This window comes from Cystoisospora suis (genome assembly GCF_002600585.1).
Source record: "Cystoisospora suis strain Wien I chromosome Unknown contig_2267, whole genome shotgun sequence".
NCBI classification, from domain to species: Eukaryota; Apicomplexa; class Conoidasida; order Eucoccidiorida; family Sarcocystidae; genus Cystoisospora; species Cystoisospora suis.
The window spans coordinates 1-16,006 of NW_027155066.1; the positions used below are offsets into that span (position 1 = coordinate 1).

At 41.0% G+C, this 16,006-nt stretch overlaps 3 protein-coding genes across 3 annotated transcripts; 2 read left to right on the top strand and 1 right to left on the bottom strand.

Moving 5' to 3' along the window:
- The first annotated feature begins 56 nt into the window (after positions 1 to 56).
- On the top strand, positions 57 to 2,154 carry CSUI_004769 (hsp70-binding protein 1). Its single transcript, XM_068064953.1, has 2 exons — positions 57 to 242; positions 1,086 to 2,154. The coding sequence occupies exons 1-2, from the start codon at positions 64 to 66 to the stop codon at positions 1,189 to 1,191; spliced, it is 285 nt and encodes a 94-aa protein (XP_067923069.1). The 5' UTR covers positions 57 to 63; the 3' UTR covers positions 1,192 to 2,154.
- Positions 2,155 to 3,623: 1,469 nt separating this feature from the next.
- CSUI_004770 (rap domain protein) lies at positions 3,624 to 13,982 on the bottom strand. The gene is made up of 8 exons (XM_068064954.1): positions 11,973 to 13,982; positions 9,777 to 10,674; positions 9,084 to 9,193; positions 7,996 to 8,243; positions 6,780 to 6,936; positions 5,598 to 5,888; positions 4,472 to 5,029; positions 3,624 to 3,925 (listed from the first exon to the last, which is right to left on the bottom strand). Exons 1-8 carry the CDS (start codon positions 13,110 to 13,112, stop codon positions 3,827 to 3,829), a joined length of 3,501 nt encoding a protein of 1,166 aa, XP_067923070.1. The 5' UTR covers positions 13,113 to 13,982; the 3' UTR covers positions 3,624 to 3,826.
- CSUI_004771 (uncharacterized protein) lies at positions 4,973 to 5,871 on the top strand (the record flags this gene model as incomplete). The annotated part of the gene is made up of 2 exons (XM_068064955.1): positions 4,973 to 5,059; positions 5,782 to 5,871. Coding segments are annotated over 2 exons (177 nt in total), but the record flags the coding sequence as incomplete, so codon positions are not given.
- Positions 13,983 to 16,006: the final 2,024 nt, after the last annotated feature.

The window sequence follows — 16,006 nt, forward strand, 5'->3', positions numbered from 1 at the left end:
TATCTATCTATACTGTAGGGAGTGTCATTTTGTGTATCTTTTCTTTGCTTTTCCAGCGTGAGTATGGCGAAGACTCCGGCACTGGCGGGACTTCGAGAAGCTTTACTCGACAGAGAAAAGCGACTACAGCAGAGTCTCCATGATCTAGAGAGGAGAAGGAACGCTGGAGATACTGTCGACGTGGATTTGGATGCATATGCAGGCCAAGTCTCTCTTTTGAATGAGGCAATTGGTATTGCCAAGTAAGTAGGGACATTTCCTTCTAGAATCTTCAAGCACACTTCCTGTTGTCCTTGCAGTTGATGGATCGATTTATCTGTCTCTCTTTCTCTGCTTAGAAAAAGAAGGAAGTTCGAAATCGTCAAATACACAGGAAAAAAGAAAGAAGGAAAGAAAGAAAGATAGAAGTCTCCTCAGTTTCGACGCTATAGAGAGAGAGAGAGAGGAAGAGAGTGACATCGATCGATTTCCCTGCTTTCTTCTTCTATTCTAGGACGACTGGAGAAGCTTCAATTATCCCCGGACCCCTCATTGTATTCGATTCATCTCTCTTGGACACTCTATCCATTCTAACCTATCTATCCATCTATCTATCTATCCATCTATCTATCTATTCATTCTCATCTATCTATCTTTGATCTATCCATCTATCTATCTATTCATTCTAATCTATCTATCCTTGATCTATCTATCGTCTGTATTTGATCTATCTATCTATCTATCTTTAATCTATCTATCTATCTTTAATCTATCTATCTTCAATCTATCTATCTTCAATCTATCTATCTTCAATCTATCTATCTTTAATCTATCTATCTTCAATCTATCTATCTTTATCTATCTATCTATCTATCTATCTATCTATCTATCTTTAATCTATCTATCTTCAATCTATCTATCGAAACAGCTATGGATGCATGCGCGTTACCTCGTATATGCATATAGAGAAAACCGAGGCTTTTGGTTGCTGTGTTTTATTCTTTCTTTCTCTTTCTTTCTCACTCTTTCTTTCTTTCTTTCTCACTCTTTTTCGTATTCTTCCTATTTGAATTCTTCCTCTCTGACGTGTCTTTTTGATGTCATAGGTTCCCAGGAATGAAGCCTTCTGAAGCCTCCACAGCTGCGAGTCAAAGTGCAGCTCGACAAGCCAGCGGACAGCCACCTGAAAGACCCAAAATGCTCGCCTTATAGTCGGATAAGGAGAGCAAGACTGATTGATCAGGTGTCGGTTCTCTTCTTCGTTCTTCTGGATGCTTACGAAGAAATCCATGGTCTCCAGTTCGCTTTTCCTGGAGGAGTTCAAGAGAAACAGACAGACGACACCTTATGGATGGCGTCACAGCCCAATCTTCTTCATCTTTCATCTCTGTAGATCAGCTTGTAGCGATTAACAGCATAGATGCCTCATTCTCCATACGTTCTAGACAAAAAGAGATATCAGTCGGGATATACACATAAGAAGCTCCTATAAAGTGCAGATGTATATGTATATATATAACGATAGATATTGCTATATACATATATATATATATATATATATATGTATGAATAGAGAAGTAAGAGACATAGTGCTTCGGTAGATAGGTATATGCAAAGAAGAAGAAGGAGGATGAATCACGATGAAGATGTGTGAGGTGGGTAGAGTAGCGATCCAGACATGTTGGTCTGTCGTCTGGAAGACTTGAAGGGAGAGGCCGAGGGGGTATGTCTATGTGTGTGCCATCCATCGCCATAGCAGAAGTATTCCTATGGCTAGTCATGTATGTCTACTATCGATCTATGTGTCTATCCTCTTGGCCAGATTTGTGCTTCCTATATATCTATATCTCTCTCTCTCTCTATATATATATATATATGGAGAGAGAGATACGGTTTCTGCATACATTTCGTTGAGTGACGGAAGGTGAGGATGATGAAAATGCCCTGGTCTCTCCTAGCAGGAGTTCATGTATTCTATGGAGAATAAATCCATCCATCCATCCGTCTTTCTTTATTTCGTCTGTTCATTCTTGGTCTTCTTTTTCATTTTCTTCTTTTGAAGCCATATATATGTGTGGGTTTGCGGCGCCTTTTTCATCGAGAAAAGAAAGTGAATGGAGAGAGATTGATACACGATCATTCAAACTGACTAAGACTACACTCGAGAAGAAGAAGAAGAACAACCCTCCTTGAAACAAAACCGAAAGGAAGTTCTATTATACACATACAAGGCAAGAACGTAACTCAGGCCAAAGGAAAGAAAGAAAGAGTAAAAAGCTCCGCTCCAAGGAAGAAGAGGGGGGGGGAAGAGACAGAGGGGAGGAGAAGAAGAAGAATAGCAACGGAGAGAGGACAGACAGACAGACTGACTGAAGGATCTTTTTAAGGTGTATCATAGCCACTAGACTTCCACACATATGAGATCGCTGTATGCACATACAGCTTTTGTATATACTTTGGTATATATAGAGATATGTATATCTGTCTACTTTACTATCTATGTATGTATCTGCTTTACTACGCATATATAGCCACTTTATATACATATATATGTATATATATCTATATATCTACTTCACTATATATATGTATAGCTACAGCGAGCTAGATAATGATGAAGACGATAAGTAATAGAGAGAGCTTTTGGTGACGAAGTTCTCTTAGGCATGCAGCATACCTATCCGTGTGCATATCGCTACGGTCTCCGGAAGTGAAGACCTTGTTCTCCATGGAGTAAGTATAGGCACATATATATAGGTATGATGCGTCTACGACAATAGAGACACCTCCTTCGTCTGAGTGAGGCATACATACACAAAAGCAGGTACGTCACTGAGACAAATGAAAGGAAGGAAATCCGTGCCGGGTCAGAGTGAGAATAAGGTCAGCTAATCTACCACTTCTTGCTCAAGAAGGTTTTCTTCTTGTCACGCATCAGTAGTATGATGCACGTAGGAGATGAAGAAAGAGAATACGAAGATGAAGAAGAAACGAGCCCCCTAGGGGTAGCCAGAAGGCAGCCGTAGCGAGTGTAACTAGGAGGAAGTTGATCTTTTTGAAAAAGACGAAAGAAATAGAGAGAAGACGGAAGAGATGTGATACTCCAGATGAAGACGATCTTAGGCGATTTCTGACAAGAAAATCTATCTATCTATCTTTATCTATCTTTTAACTATCTATCGATCGATCTGCCTGTCTTGAGAGAGATGAATAGCTTTATACGTGACCGTTGAGTGTATGATGACCAGGAGAAGTTGTCGACTGAGGAGTACTAGTGCCAGGAGTAAGGCTGGCGGTATTTTCCTGCTTCTTTTTTTGTGGTGTATGTACACCCGAAGAGCCGCATGATACATCCAACTGAGTGGAGACTTGACGATCATACCTCATCCCGTGCTCTCTTTGGTTCGTTTGAAATTTCGCTTAGCGTGTGTTTTGCAAACTAATGAGAGAAGAAATCTTTAGAGACGAAAAAGAGAGAAAAGAAAAGTTGAGAGAAAAGGATAGAAAAAGAGAGAATGATTGAATGAAAAGTTACTTGAGAATATAACTCAGCTGTCTACTTTTCGTCTCCGTTCCTCCCCGCAAAGTATCGCGGCGATGAAGGAAGATTATAGACCCAAAGCAATCGATCTGTCTTTTCTTCTTGAATGGATAGGAGAATTACAGAAGACTTCTCTTTTTCTTTTTCGACATGTGTGTGACTTGCGAAAGAATGATGCACCCATCTACAACTCCTCTGATCATCCGGCAGTCGGAGATAGAAGGTCTTTTCAGCGGTAGTGAAGAGAGAAAGACCAGGAAAGAGTCTAGGGCTTAGCCTAAAGCGAAAACTCCTTTCCTTTCTCTGTCAAGAATCTCTTCTCTGGTTCACGACATTTGCGAATAAGTAAGCTTTTCTTTCTTCGTCAGAGCTTAGCTCTTTCCACTCCGCGAATCTCACGATGATCTGACAAAGAGAAAAGACACGTGCAAAGAAAGAAAGATGAAGAGAACCCTACGGTGGGTAGCCGTGACTGCGGCGGTCCGAGAGAGAGAGAAAGAAAAGGCGCACTCGCAAGACGTGCTAGGAGGTGTATGACGAGGAATAAGAGATTTCCATAAGAAGAAGAAAGAAAGGAAGCTTTTCTTCTCGTGACTTCATCTTGGATACTCTCTCTATCTATCCTTCGGGAGACGAACATAACCTCGACCACTGGAGATATGACAGCAGTTCATATTTCATATAATAACGATGATCATAGTAGCAGGAAATCGAGGATTTCTATGAAGTGGTATAGTCCCGTGGTGTACGTACACCCCCCAAATGATCTAAAGGATGAGGTGTATGTACACCCGATGGATCTACATGAATGATAGCGGCTAGAGTACCGAAGAGAGGGAAGAGAATATATAGGATCTTCCTAGGATTTCATGAGAGAAAAGAAAGAAAGGTAAAAGAAAACATGAACATATTCTCTCTTTCTCTCTTCTTTTTCTCTTAGAATACACTTACCAAGGAGTAGTTAGAGAGAAGGATATGTCTATACTTCATAGCGAGAAAGATATCCGTCGGTCCTGAGAGATCTGCGAACGTAGTGAAGTCGACAATGACTGCGAGTTTTCTTATGCAAGAAGCGTCTCTTTCTTCAATGTCTCTTTCAGGTCCCTTCTCTTTCTCGAAGCTTCTTATCTCCGCTTCTTTCTCAATTCTAGGCTCATTCTTATAGTGAGCTATCAGAGAGCATCGATAGAATCCGCATGCAATCCCCCCTTTCTCAAGGCACAGTCGACTCCTGTCAACAAGTGTACCACTCCTATCACGATCGTGACTCGAATATAAGCCGAGATCTTCCTGATCGTCAGCCAAGTGTGGAGAAGAGGAAACAGAGGAGGAAGAAGAAGAAGCATCAGGAGAGAGAGTAAAAGAAGAAGGAGAGATAGAATGAGAGCTCAGCTCACTAGAGACAGCAGTCATGAATATGCATTTAGTGTCTTTCGCTGTCTTTTCTTCAGAAGATTGGTGCAGGAGCCGAAGAAGAAGATTTTGATCGTTTTCAAGCAGATCGTAGATCTGAAGGAAAAGACAGTCCGATATAAAAAAGTAACTTATGTTAAGCACCGTAGATTAACATGTATGTATCAATACTGGCGTCCCATTACATGCACAGACATAGATCAAATGAAGAGAGAACATGACGGCCTGCCTTTCTTCTTCGCCTCCATCTTTCTTGCCTCTGTCATTCCATGTATGTCGTTAAAGCTTCTATAAGCAACCAATCGAATAGGTGACTCTCATCCTATAGACATCTATACACATATAGAGAGATGAATACATATACACACTCACATATACATGTATATATATAGATATATATATATATATATGGATATGGGCTTAAGTGATTTCCGAGCGATAGGATGAGGAGACGAGGTGAATGAAAAGACACCAAAGAAGGAAGAGAAGATCATATGAGAGACAGAACATCTCGTGTCATTCATCTGTCTTCTTTGGAAGGTAGGAGGTAATAGAAGAAAGAGTATCGAGACATCTTCACTGTATTCACATTCTATCGATCTTTTATCTCTATCTCCCTACATCAAAGTAGAAACAAATAGATAGATCTATTTGTGTATCTAACCTGTGCTTCAGCCTGTAAGACATCGGATGGGATCTGAGAAGAATCTTCTCTCTCTCTTCTTCCTTCTATTCTTCTTCTATTCTTCTTCTTCTCCTCCTCCTCCTTCTGTTCATCCTCATCGTGGTCATTATCATGCTTGTCAGCATCGTCGATACTTCGTCTTTTTCTTTCTTCTGTTTCTAAGCTACTCCTCGCATCACCACAAGCATCGACATCAACAGCATCGACATTAGCATCAGTACCAACTAGCCAATTCCACAGTCTCTTCTCTTCGGGAGTTCGTCGATCATCCTGAAAAGACAAAAGACACGAAAGAGAAACGACCTCTCTTCCTCCCTCTCTACTCAGCCTTCAAGTACATACTTATATATATATATATACATACACATATCAATATGTATACATATACTACATATACCACTGCGTACCTACACCAATACATCGACATGTATACAGATAGATAGATTAAAGACAGACAGATGTAGATCTATATATATATATATGTATATATGTATATATATATAGATATAGATATATATGCCTGAGAACATGCACGTTTTTGATCTCTACAATTGGAGTTGCCCACGAAGCAGACGCATGTGAAGCAAGGAGGAGAAGAAGAGAGAAGGATTGAAGAGAGACACACCAATAGCTAGAGAGACAGATAGTAGTTCAAAGAAAAATGGAGAGGTTGAAGGCGTATAGATAGCTAAAGGAAAGAGAGACAGATACACATAAGACAGATGAAGTAAAACATAGACAGATTGCAAGGCACGTAGATAGAAAAGTCAGACAGATATAGATAGATAGGTGAAAAAGAAATAGATCGAAGGGCTTCAAATAGAAGAGACACAAGGAAGACAGAAGAGGCGAAGAGGGGGACTAGGGAGACAAAAAAGAAAGAGAGGAAGAGAAACTTGAAGAAGAGACGGAGTGGCGAGCTGATGATAGAAGAAACAAGAGAGGAAAGAAAGACGAGACAGAAAGACACAAAGAAAGTGCTTTCTCTTTCTTTGAACTTCTTTGCTACAGAAAGACATCCATCTATATGCTAGGAAAAGAAGAAGAGACAGAGAGAGAAAGAACTAGACTGGATCTTCCCCCTTGTATCTTCTGGGCTTATCAGGAGACTCTTCAAAGGAGAAGAAAGAAAGAAGATGAATGAAAAGCGGAAACACGCACTTGATAGAATCGCTTAATCGACGGAGAAGAAGACAACCGAAGATCAATACGTATCTGCTGAAGATGCTGTATTATCTCTTCTTCTTCTTCCTCCTGGTCTTCTTTCTGTACTTCTTCTTCTTCTTCTTCATCTACAAGAGATCTCTCATCTTCCCGCCTATGGAAGAAACAGAAAAGATTCTATCTGTTCGATATGCCACCATGAGAGAAGAAGATTTCTCTGTCTGTCTATCTCCCTAGCCCTCTATTCACGCACGCGAGGAAAAAGAAGAGACAGATACCATGAAGGTTTATGTCAAGAAAGAAGATGATAGAAACTTATAGACAGAGATCAAGAGAGAATGACAGGATGGATGAATGAATGAATGAATGAGAGAAGAGAGAAGGTGGACCTCTGTGGAAGTTGCAAGCATGCATGTCTTTCTTGTTTTTTGTCTTCGAGGTGTATGTACACCTAGCGAGAGAAGGAAAGAAAGAGCGAAGGAGAGGGGATCTATCATGAAGAAACACTTTCTTTCCACGAAGAGTAGAAAGACACACACCGCGTAGAGAAGAAGATGAAAGAGAAGCGAACTACAGAAAAGAAGAAAAGGAACAAGACGATGAGAAGAAAAAGAGAAGAGAGAGGAGAAAAAAGAAGAAAGACAGGGAGGAAAACGAAGAAAGGTTGGAGAAGACAAACAGACATTTGTGTGTCTTCATGTAAGGGAGAAAAGCTAGTCATATGAAGAAGAGAGAAAAGAACTACTTTTCTTTCCCCCTTATCCTTAAACTCTCTTTCCTTCTTTCTTCGTATCTTTCATGCACTTAGGAACTTCTCCCGGTGTATGTGTATCTAGCTTCTGACGCTAGCGAAGATCCGATCACAATAGAAGAAATCCATAGAGAAAAAGAGAAATAACACGCTGCTCTTAAGGAAAGCTTAAATGTCGAGCAAGGGGAGAAACAAAGCAGAAAGAAAAAGAAGAAGTGTTAAAGAAACACTAGAGGACAACTCTTCTTTCTTTCCTTCTTTCTTTCTTTTCTCTCATCCATTCATTCGTTCATTCATTCAGTTCGTCTCTTCTCTACCTCCCCATCCATCTTTAGTCTATCTTTAATCTATCTATCCTTCTATCTTTCTTCCGTCTATCTATCTATGCATCTATCTTTGATCTCTCTATCTTCAATGTCTCTGTCTATGTCTTCTAATCCATCTCTCTAAGATCTAACTTACCTGTCTATTGCTGCAGCAGGTGTGAAGGCGGCGGCATTGGGAATGTACGGAGATGCATGAAAGAGAAGTTTAGTAAAGAGGCCTGGATTGCCTTCATAAAGTCTTAAGGAACACAAGGCCCAAGCTAAGGTCGCAGCCTCCTCCCTCTCCAAATAAAAGAGAGACAGAGAGGAACTTCTCCCTTTTCTTTCACCCTCTCTCTTCCTTCCTCCTGCACTGCATCTCTCTTCTAAAGCTGTCTCCAAACTCTAAAGAAACGTCATAGCAAAAAGAGAAATAAAGGAAGGAAAGAGAGAAAGAAGAAAAGCAAAGATGAAAGGAATAAGAGAGAGATTTGAGGATGAGAGAGAAAAGGCAAGAAAAGCTCTTTAAGTCAACCTAAGAAAAGAATCTATCGAATCTAATCTAACCTTCTATATGTGTGTGAGAGTGGGTGTGCAGATGGTAATTCCGTAGATGGGAGTGAAAAGAAAGAAGAGAAGAAGAGAAGATTTTAATGACTACGAAACCTTTGTAGGCACATACACACGATGAACAGCCGCGTATTTCTCAGCGCTGTGTACATACACTCGGATTCTCAAAAAAGAGAGGAGAAACAAGCTAAACTTCTATCATCCATACAAAGAACCAAAGCACACTCCTCTCTCTCTTTCCTGAATATGTGAGGGATCAACTCTACGCCGACATGAGACATAGGAAATGCTCCCTATCACGTAGAGTCTCATCAAGAGACACACAAGTCGACATACACAACACCTACACATACACATACATATACACGTGTATCCATATATGAATACATATATAGATAGATAGATATGTTATGTATGTAGATGAATCTGTCTCTTCTCTCAGCTTCTCTGACATGTCTGTATCTATGCCACATCGAGACGGAGATACATGTATATACATGCATAGATACACAGAGAGAGGGAAATAGATGTGTGTCGCTCTGTCTATATTCCTGTCGTGAAGAAGAAACATATATGAAGAGGGAGAGAAAGAAATTTGTCGAGAGAGTGTTGTAAGAGAAGACGAGGGAGATAGCTGAGAAGACAGAGAAGGCTTAGAAGATCGAGTGTACGTACAGATAAGAAAGCGAAAGGAAAGAAAGATGAAGCTTCTCCTAACGCCGTTAGAGATGCTACGGCGAGAGTTGTGTTAGCTAGCTGAGAAGACGTTAGAAACTTCAGATTCTCTGAGAAGAAAAGGAAAGAAACACGGACAGAATGAAAGAAGAAAAGAAAGATGAGACGATCTTCTTCTTCTCGGCTTCACTAAGAAGACTGAGAAAACGAAGAAGAGAAAGAAAAAGAGAGAAAAGAGAAAGCAGAGGACCGATTCTCCAATTGACGGAAAGCCACAACGAAAGAAGAAGGAAAGAAACATAGATACTCAAACACTTGTGCCTAATGCCTCTTGAGAAGATCGAAGGCGAGAGACTGTGAGTGCAAAAAACTTCTTTCCGAATATAAGGCGAATCGTTTCTTCGTGTAGTCCAACTATCGCCTGAAAAGGAGAGATAGAGATAGTTGACACAAGTCAGAATGAATGAACGGAGAAAGAAATCTCGAGATTCTTCTTTTCTTCTAGAGACTTGTCTTCTCCTCCTTTTCTCCTCCCCCTCTTCCTTCTTTTCTCTCATCTTTCTTTCTCGGCAGAAGAAAGCGGAAAGAGAGAACCTAGAGAGAGAAACACAGATAGATAGATTAGAGATAGATAGATAGATAGAAAGCTAGATTAAAGATAGATTGAAGATGGATGGAGAAAAATGGGCTTACGCCGAAGAGAAGAAAAGAGACAATGATAGAGTCGCGGATGAAGAATTCCTAGAGTTGCAAAGCTGAAGAGGCAATTGACAAGAGGCAAACATTCTCGTGATTTGCGAATTAATAAGAAATCTTCTTCTTCTTCTCCCTCTTGTCCTCTTTCTCCTGCTCTTCTCCTCCTATCTCCTCCTGCAAGGTTCTTCCCTCTAGACTCTAAGCTTTCTTCTTCTCCTTCTCTCTCTTGTCTCTTCTCAAGTTCACAGGTAACTGCTTCAGCGAGGAGAGAAAGAAATGAGAGATCGCGATAACCTAGAGTCGACATGCCTATAGCTATAAAGCTCAAGTCATTCAAAGAAAAAGACTTAGGCGGCGATTCAAGAGAGGGAGAAGAAGCAGAAGAAAAGTGATGCGGATGGAGAGGAGAGCAAGAAGAAGAAGAGGGAGTTTCTCTCTGATCTTTCTGGGAGAGATGTAGAGAAGAAGTAGAAGAAGGGTCTCGCAAAGAAGAAGAAGAAGATCTCCTTTCTTCTTTTTCTTGTTGCTGACCTTCTTCTATATCGACATTTTGTTCTTCTTCTTCTTCTTTTCTTTCTTCTTGGCTCAAGGAGGAAGAAGGAGAAGAAGGAGATACTTGAGAGAGAAGAGTAGAAGACACATAGCTAGTATAAGCGATAAGAAAGGTGCGCAGATTCTCATTCTCTTCGGAATTAGCTCGAGAGACAAGAGATGAAAGAAGGATAGGAAGATGAGATAGCTGAAGAGAAGAAAGATTTCTTAAACTCTCTGGAGGAGGAGAAGAAAAGGAGATATTCGACGAAGAAGAGAGAGAAGACGCTTGAAGAGAAGATGGTAAGGGGGGCTCCGGAGCCAACAGACGAAGGATAGAAGACAATAGCTCTCTCGGGCAATACTGAAGATCAACACAAAAAGAAAGAAACAAGGAGAGAAAGAAAGAAGAAGACAGAGGGAGACAGAAGAAAGAAAGAAGGAATGAAGGAAAGAAAGAAAGAAAGAAAGGAAGAAAGAAAAGACAGGCAGAGAGAAAAGAGAGAAGGAAAGATGAGAAGGAGGTAGATGATAGACGAGAAAGGACCGAAGGGAGAGACAACGAGGGAAGGAAGTTTCCTAGAGAAAGAAAGTAGAATGTAAAGAATGGGGATATTCTGATAAGCTTCTTAATGATGATCTAGATAGGCAAGCAATGAGCGGAGAAGAGATGAACTGGAAAGAAGAGAAACATGAAACATATCTACAATATAGATCTACATATACAGAGAGATACATGCATACATACAACGTGTGAAGGCAGAGAGTTATTTGCTGTAGGAATTCTTTCTTTACGAAGAAGAAAGGAATGATAAGAGAGCGAATCTGCCTGCCCCTTTCCCCCTCCACCGCAAGCTGTACATACACCTGAATGACAGGCATACTAGCCACCTGCTACAGAGAGGAGACATCTTCTAGCAAAACAGACCCTTTCCTACGAAGAGAAAAAGCAAATTTGAGACCAGAGAAACAAGAAAAGACTGAAGAGAAAGAAAAAGAAAAGAAAACTGTCAGATTCTTCTCTACATCCCCAGAATGAATGCGTATATACTCTATACAGTCGAAGCGCCTTAGCACCATATATATATACATACGTATATATATATATATACCTGTATAAAGATAGATATACTATGCACAATACTCACATATCTATCTATCTATCTTTCCTCTATGCGTCTATCTATCTGTCTGTGTATCTATCTCTCTGTCTCTATGTGCTTCTATCTATCTACCTAGAATATCTGTCTATGTGTATAGAGAAATAGATGAACTTGAATAGAAATTTAGATACACGCCAAGAAAGGCCCGAGGTGAGAAAACACGAGAGAATGAAAGGAGAGAAAAGACACGTCAGGCGACAGTTCTTTGTTTCGTCATTGGGGTGTATGTACAGCAGGTAGCAGAAGAAAGAGAAGAAGAAAAGCAAAGAAACTGAAGGAGAGAGAAGAAGACGAATTCTAAAGATTAAAGATGAGATCTCCGACCTCTCTTTCGATCTAAACAGACGTCAACTGTATCTTTCTAGAAACGTACACAAATCTATACCAATGAACTTAAGAGAAGAAAATCTCAGTCACATCCTTTCTTCCTTTCTTCCCTTTCCTTCTTCTTTCTTTCTTCCCTTTCCTTCTTTCTTTCTTTCTTTTATGGTCTTCTTACTCCAAGGCGACTTAAGGCGACAAGGAGTCGATAGAGCTCCACAGCTGTGAAAGAGAGAAGTCTGTTCTGAACTTTTCTTAAGAGAAGTCTAAAACGGAAATCTCTCGAGAGTGTCCTTTTTCTTTTCCTCTCTGCAGAATCTTCTTCATCTTCTGTCTTTTCAAAAGAAGAAGCAGAAGAGAGAAGAAGATCCTTGTCATTTGTCCGCTTATAAGCTTCGGCTATCCGGTGGAGACAGACAATGAATTCGCCAGGTGTAAGGCCAGCTGAAGAAGCGGGATGTTGAGGTGTATGTACATGCGCAAAAGAGACGAAGTGCTTATCTTTTAGGAGAGAGTTTACTAGATTCAAAATTGCATCTAAAGAGAGATGCTCTTCGTGCGTTAAAATAGATAGAGAAGGAGAGGCAAGAGAGGGCGTAGGAGATGAAGAAGAAGAGGAAGAAGAGAAAGAAGAGGAAGACTCTCTATTCTTCTTTCTGTCTGGAGGAGAAGATGACGAGAAAGAGAAGCATGTTGGAGAGAGACAGGCGGGAGAGATGAGAGAGAGAGGAGCACGCCGAAGAGAAGGAAGGCTATGGAGAGAGGAGAAGAAGGGACAAGAGAGACAAGAAGAAGAAGAAAGAGGAGAAGGAAGAGGAGGAGAAGAAGCGTGAAGAAGAAGAGGAAAGAGAGATGAAGAGGAAGTTCTCGAATGACAATGAGGGATAGGGGGGGAAAGAGGAATTTTAGAAGGGAAGAATAAAGAGCAACAGGATGTGTATGAAGAAGATGGAGAAGCTGACGAAAGAGACTCCCGAGAAGAAGAAGAAAGATCTAAGTCTTTCAAATGGAAACAGGAAGAAGGCGATGAGGGCGAGAGAGAAGAAGAAGAAGAAGAGAAGAAGAAGAAGAATCGACGGGTTCTCATTGTGATGACAGTTTGTAAAGAGTTTTGACGAGAAGAATGAAAGAGAAGAGAAGGATGAAGAGAAGAATGACACCTCGTCTTCTTTCCTCTCCCACTGCATGACAAGGATGTAAATCGATAGCAGAATGAGTGAAGAAAAGAAAAGGAAGAAGAGAGAAAACTTGAAGAAGAACGGAAAGGTGAGTTGAAAGAGACAAGAAAGAGGAGGGAGAGAGGCATACAGCCACACATATCTCTCCCTCTCTCTCTCTCTCATCTCTTGAAACTCTATCTCTTCACTGGTGCGAGGGAGTCCCTTTAAAAGAAAAGAAGAGAGGAGAAGAGAAGAAAAGAAAAGTTTTCCTTTTGGTATGGGAATGATGAGAAGGAAAGAAAAGGAAAGATGGAGAGAAAGATCGTTTTCGATGTGTTAGAGATAAACTAGGAGAGAGAAGGCGAAAGAAGAGGGAAGGGAAAATAAAGGAGAAGAAGAAGAGGATAAGAGGACAGATAAGGAAGAAGAAGAAAAAGAAGAAGAAAGAGAGAAGAAAGAAACACAACGAGGAAGAATCGACTTGATACTGTCGTTCTTCTCTCTCTCCTCATATCTGCCTCTTCTTCTTTTCCTTCGTCAGATCAAAGAAAGAAGAGAGAAAAAGAGAGAGAGCATCGAGAGAGAGAAAGGAAGAAGGGAATTCCGACGAAGAAAGAAACAGAGAAAGAGTTCTGAGATAGACAGATAGGTTATTAGTTAGATGTATAAGAGGGAAGTGTTTTGACATAGACGTGTGACACATCAGCTCAGAGAAAGAAGAGAGAAAGAGGCTTTCCCTTGAGAAATCGAAGACAAGGAAGAAAGACTACAAAGAAGGAGAGAGAAAAAGTGAAAGAGGAAAGAATAGAACAACAAGACGAAGAGAAATGGAAGGGATGAAGTCGATTTTTCTTTCGAGCTAGGAGTGTGACGAAGTCGATGCTGAATGAATGAGTGAACGAGGCGCCTCTCTCTCTTTCTCTCTTTCTTTCTGCTCGATTCTTCTTCTATTCTTCTCTCCCTCGAGTTCTCTGTTACTTGTATGGAGAAGATTGCTTCTGGATCTATCTGTGCGTGGTCGATCTTTTAGAAGAGCGGAAATTTCATTTGACGCCGATCACTATGGGTAGGACCTGTAGTAGTACACAGCTCCTCCTCCTTCGAGTGTACATACACCTCATTCGATACTGCACATACACTGCAAGAGAGATAGATGTACAGGCGATATGTGTGTGTATCCGTAGACTGAAGAGGATGGATATGCATCACTACTCATTCTCTATCATTGATACTTAAAGATTAGATAAACTTCTTCTCTTTCTTCTGTCTGTCTGTTTCTCTCTCTTTACGAAGAAGTAAGAGAAGAATCTATCATCCGGCCGTGAGACCTCGTCAAGCAAGACCAATACTGCTTCTTTCCATATTCTTCCTTTCTTTTTCTCTTCCCAATTGCAATAGAGGTTATGACAGATGATTCTCTATTCAAGCCAGACGGACGATATTTCTCGAAGTCTCTTTCTGCTCTTGTCTCCTTTCTTCTTTCTTTCTTTCTGTCCCTTCTTCTGAAACGGAGAGGTGACTAGCGGTGATGATTGCTTGCTCCCTATGGAAGGATGTGGGCTGATCTAGATGAAAGAGCAACAAACCGACGTAACAAAGAAGAGAGAGCTATTGCGCTGTATGTACACCTGGCGAATTTCCTCGGGGTGTGACAGGATAAGAAGAAAAGAGAGACGACACTGGGAGTACGCATTAGCATTGTTTCCTTCTCTTTGATTTGTATCTCCTATCTCTCATTTCTTCATTTTCCATCTCTTATCTCTCACTTCTTTCTTATCGACAGAAAAGTGTCCAGTCGGTGAAACAAAGACTGCAGAAAGAAAGTCTGAATATCTACTACTCAAAGTCCTCCCTCGCTGGTATACATAGAAGATCCATCTATCTATTCTTCTCTCCATACGGAAAGATGGTCCTCCCATGAGCCTGTGTCTCTGTCTAGCTAAGTATGTGGCACATTCACATCGTGTATATATATCTATATATATGCATAGAAAGCAGATCTCCACAGAGGGACTGGGTGGATGGTGTGGCGGGGCGAGTGTGACAGTCCTAAGAGGTCAAGAAGTCTCCATAGGGGTGTGAGGAATTTTGATCTCCACTGTTTTCATAGAGCTGAGAAGGTCCTTACTTTCTTCTTGGCGTGGATGAAACCTTCCGCGAGTGCGCGAGTCGATAGATAGTGAAGAAAGTGACTGTGTGGGGGTGTGAGGTGTACATACACCAGACAGAAGGAAGGAATTCGGGTTTTTTCTTGCCAGTCTGCGTCACGCCAGAGCTTCTCTCAGCCAAACGTCACTTTGTTTGGAGACAATCTTCTTTCACTCTTGACTCTCTAGACTTGATCTCTATCAGAAGGAGCTCACCCAACTAAAGTATCGATAGAGTAGAGAAACATGTACAGCATTGCCTATACAAAGTACACACATCTCCTTATAGAGCCTATCTGCATGGGCCCTATATATATATATATCTGCGTTCAGACATATACATAGAAGGTATATGTGTAGTATCGCTAATGCTGCATAGAAGCTATGTGGAGTGAAGATAAGTTTCACTTCAATTCGATACGGAGAAAGAAAGAAGATGGAGTGAACAAGAAAAGCATTTCTTCATACAACACCGAACACGTGAGGAAAAGTATATCCCCCCTTGATGTCCTGCATGCATGCAATGGTCTTTCGCTGTGCAGATGTCCTAAGAAGAACGATGAACGACAAGCGACTCAGACATCCACACACACATCACAAAATGAGGTGTATATACACCACCAAACAATTCCATAGAAACTCCTTCATCCTGCAGAAAGCCACATTTTCCTCTCAACATGCAGTACAGAGGAGACTGAGGAGGAGAGATGTCTCTCTCTTTCCTGCCTCACTAAGAAGTCGGGTTCCCCGCTCTTCCCTCTCTCTCTAGGCAGGATGCGCTGTGTGTTTTTTCTTCTTTAATCTTCTTCCTATTTTGAACAAAAGAAGTCTAACTGCCGATGAAAGGTGTAGACCGGTAAGCCGTAGTAGGGAGTGCCGGAAGAGAATGACTGGGGGTGGTGAAC

Excerpts from the sequence above, each read along its gene's own strand:
- CSUI_004770 (XM_068064954.1), bottom strand. The coding sequence starts at position 13,112 with ATGTGTGGCTGTATGCCTCTCTCCCTCCTCTTTCTTGTCTCTTTCAAC. Across the intron at positions 8,244-9,083 it reads TTCCTTTCGCTTTCTTATCT|AGTTTGGAGACAGCTTTAGA; the intron begins GTACGTACACTC and ends ACGTTTCTTTAG. Across the intron at positions 5,030-5,597 it reads TCTTACAGGCTGAAGCACAG|ATCTACGATCTGCTTGAAAA; the intron begins GTTAGATACACA and ends CTTTTCCTTCAG.
- CSUI_004769 (XM_068064953.1), top strand. The coding sequence starts at position 64 with ATGGCGAAGACTCCGGCACTGGCGGGACTTCGAGAAGCTTTACTCGAC. Across the intron at positions 243-1,085 it reads GAGGCAATTGGTATTGCCAA|GTTCCCAGGAATGAAGCCTT; the intron begins GTAAGTAGGGAC and ends TTGATGTCATAG.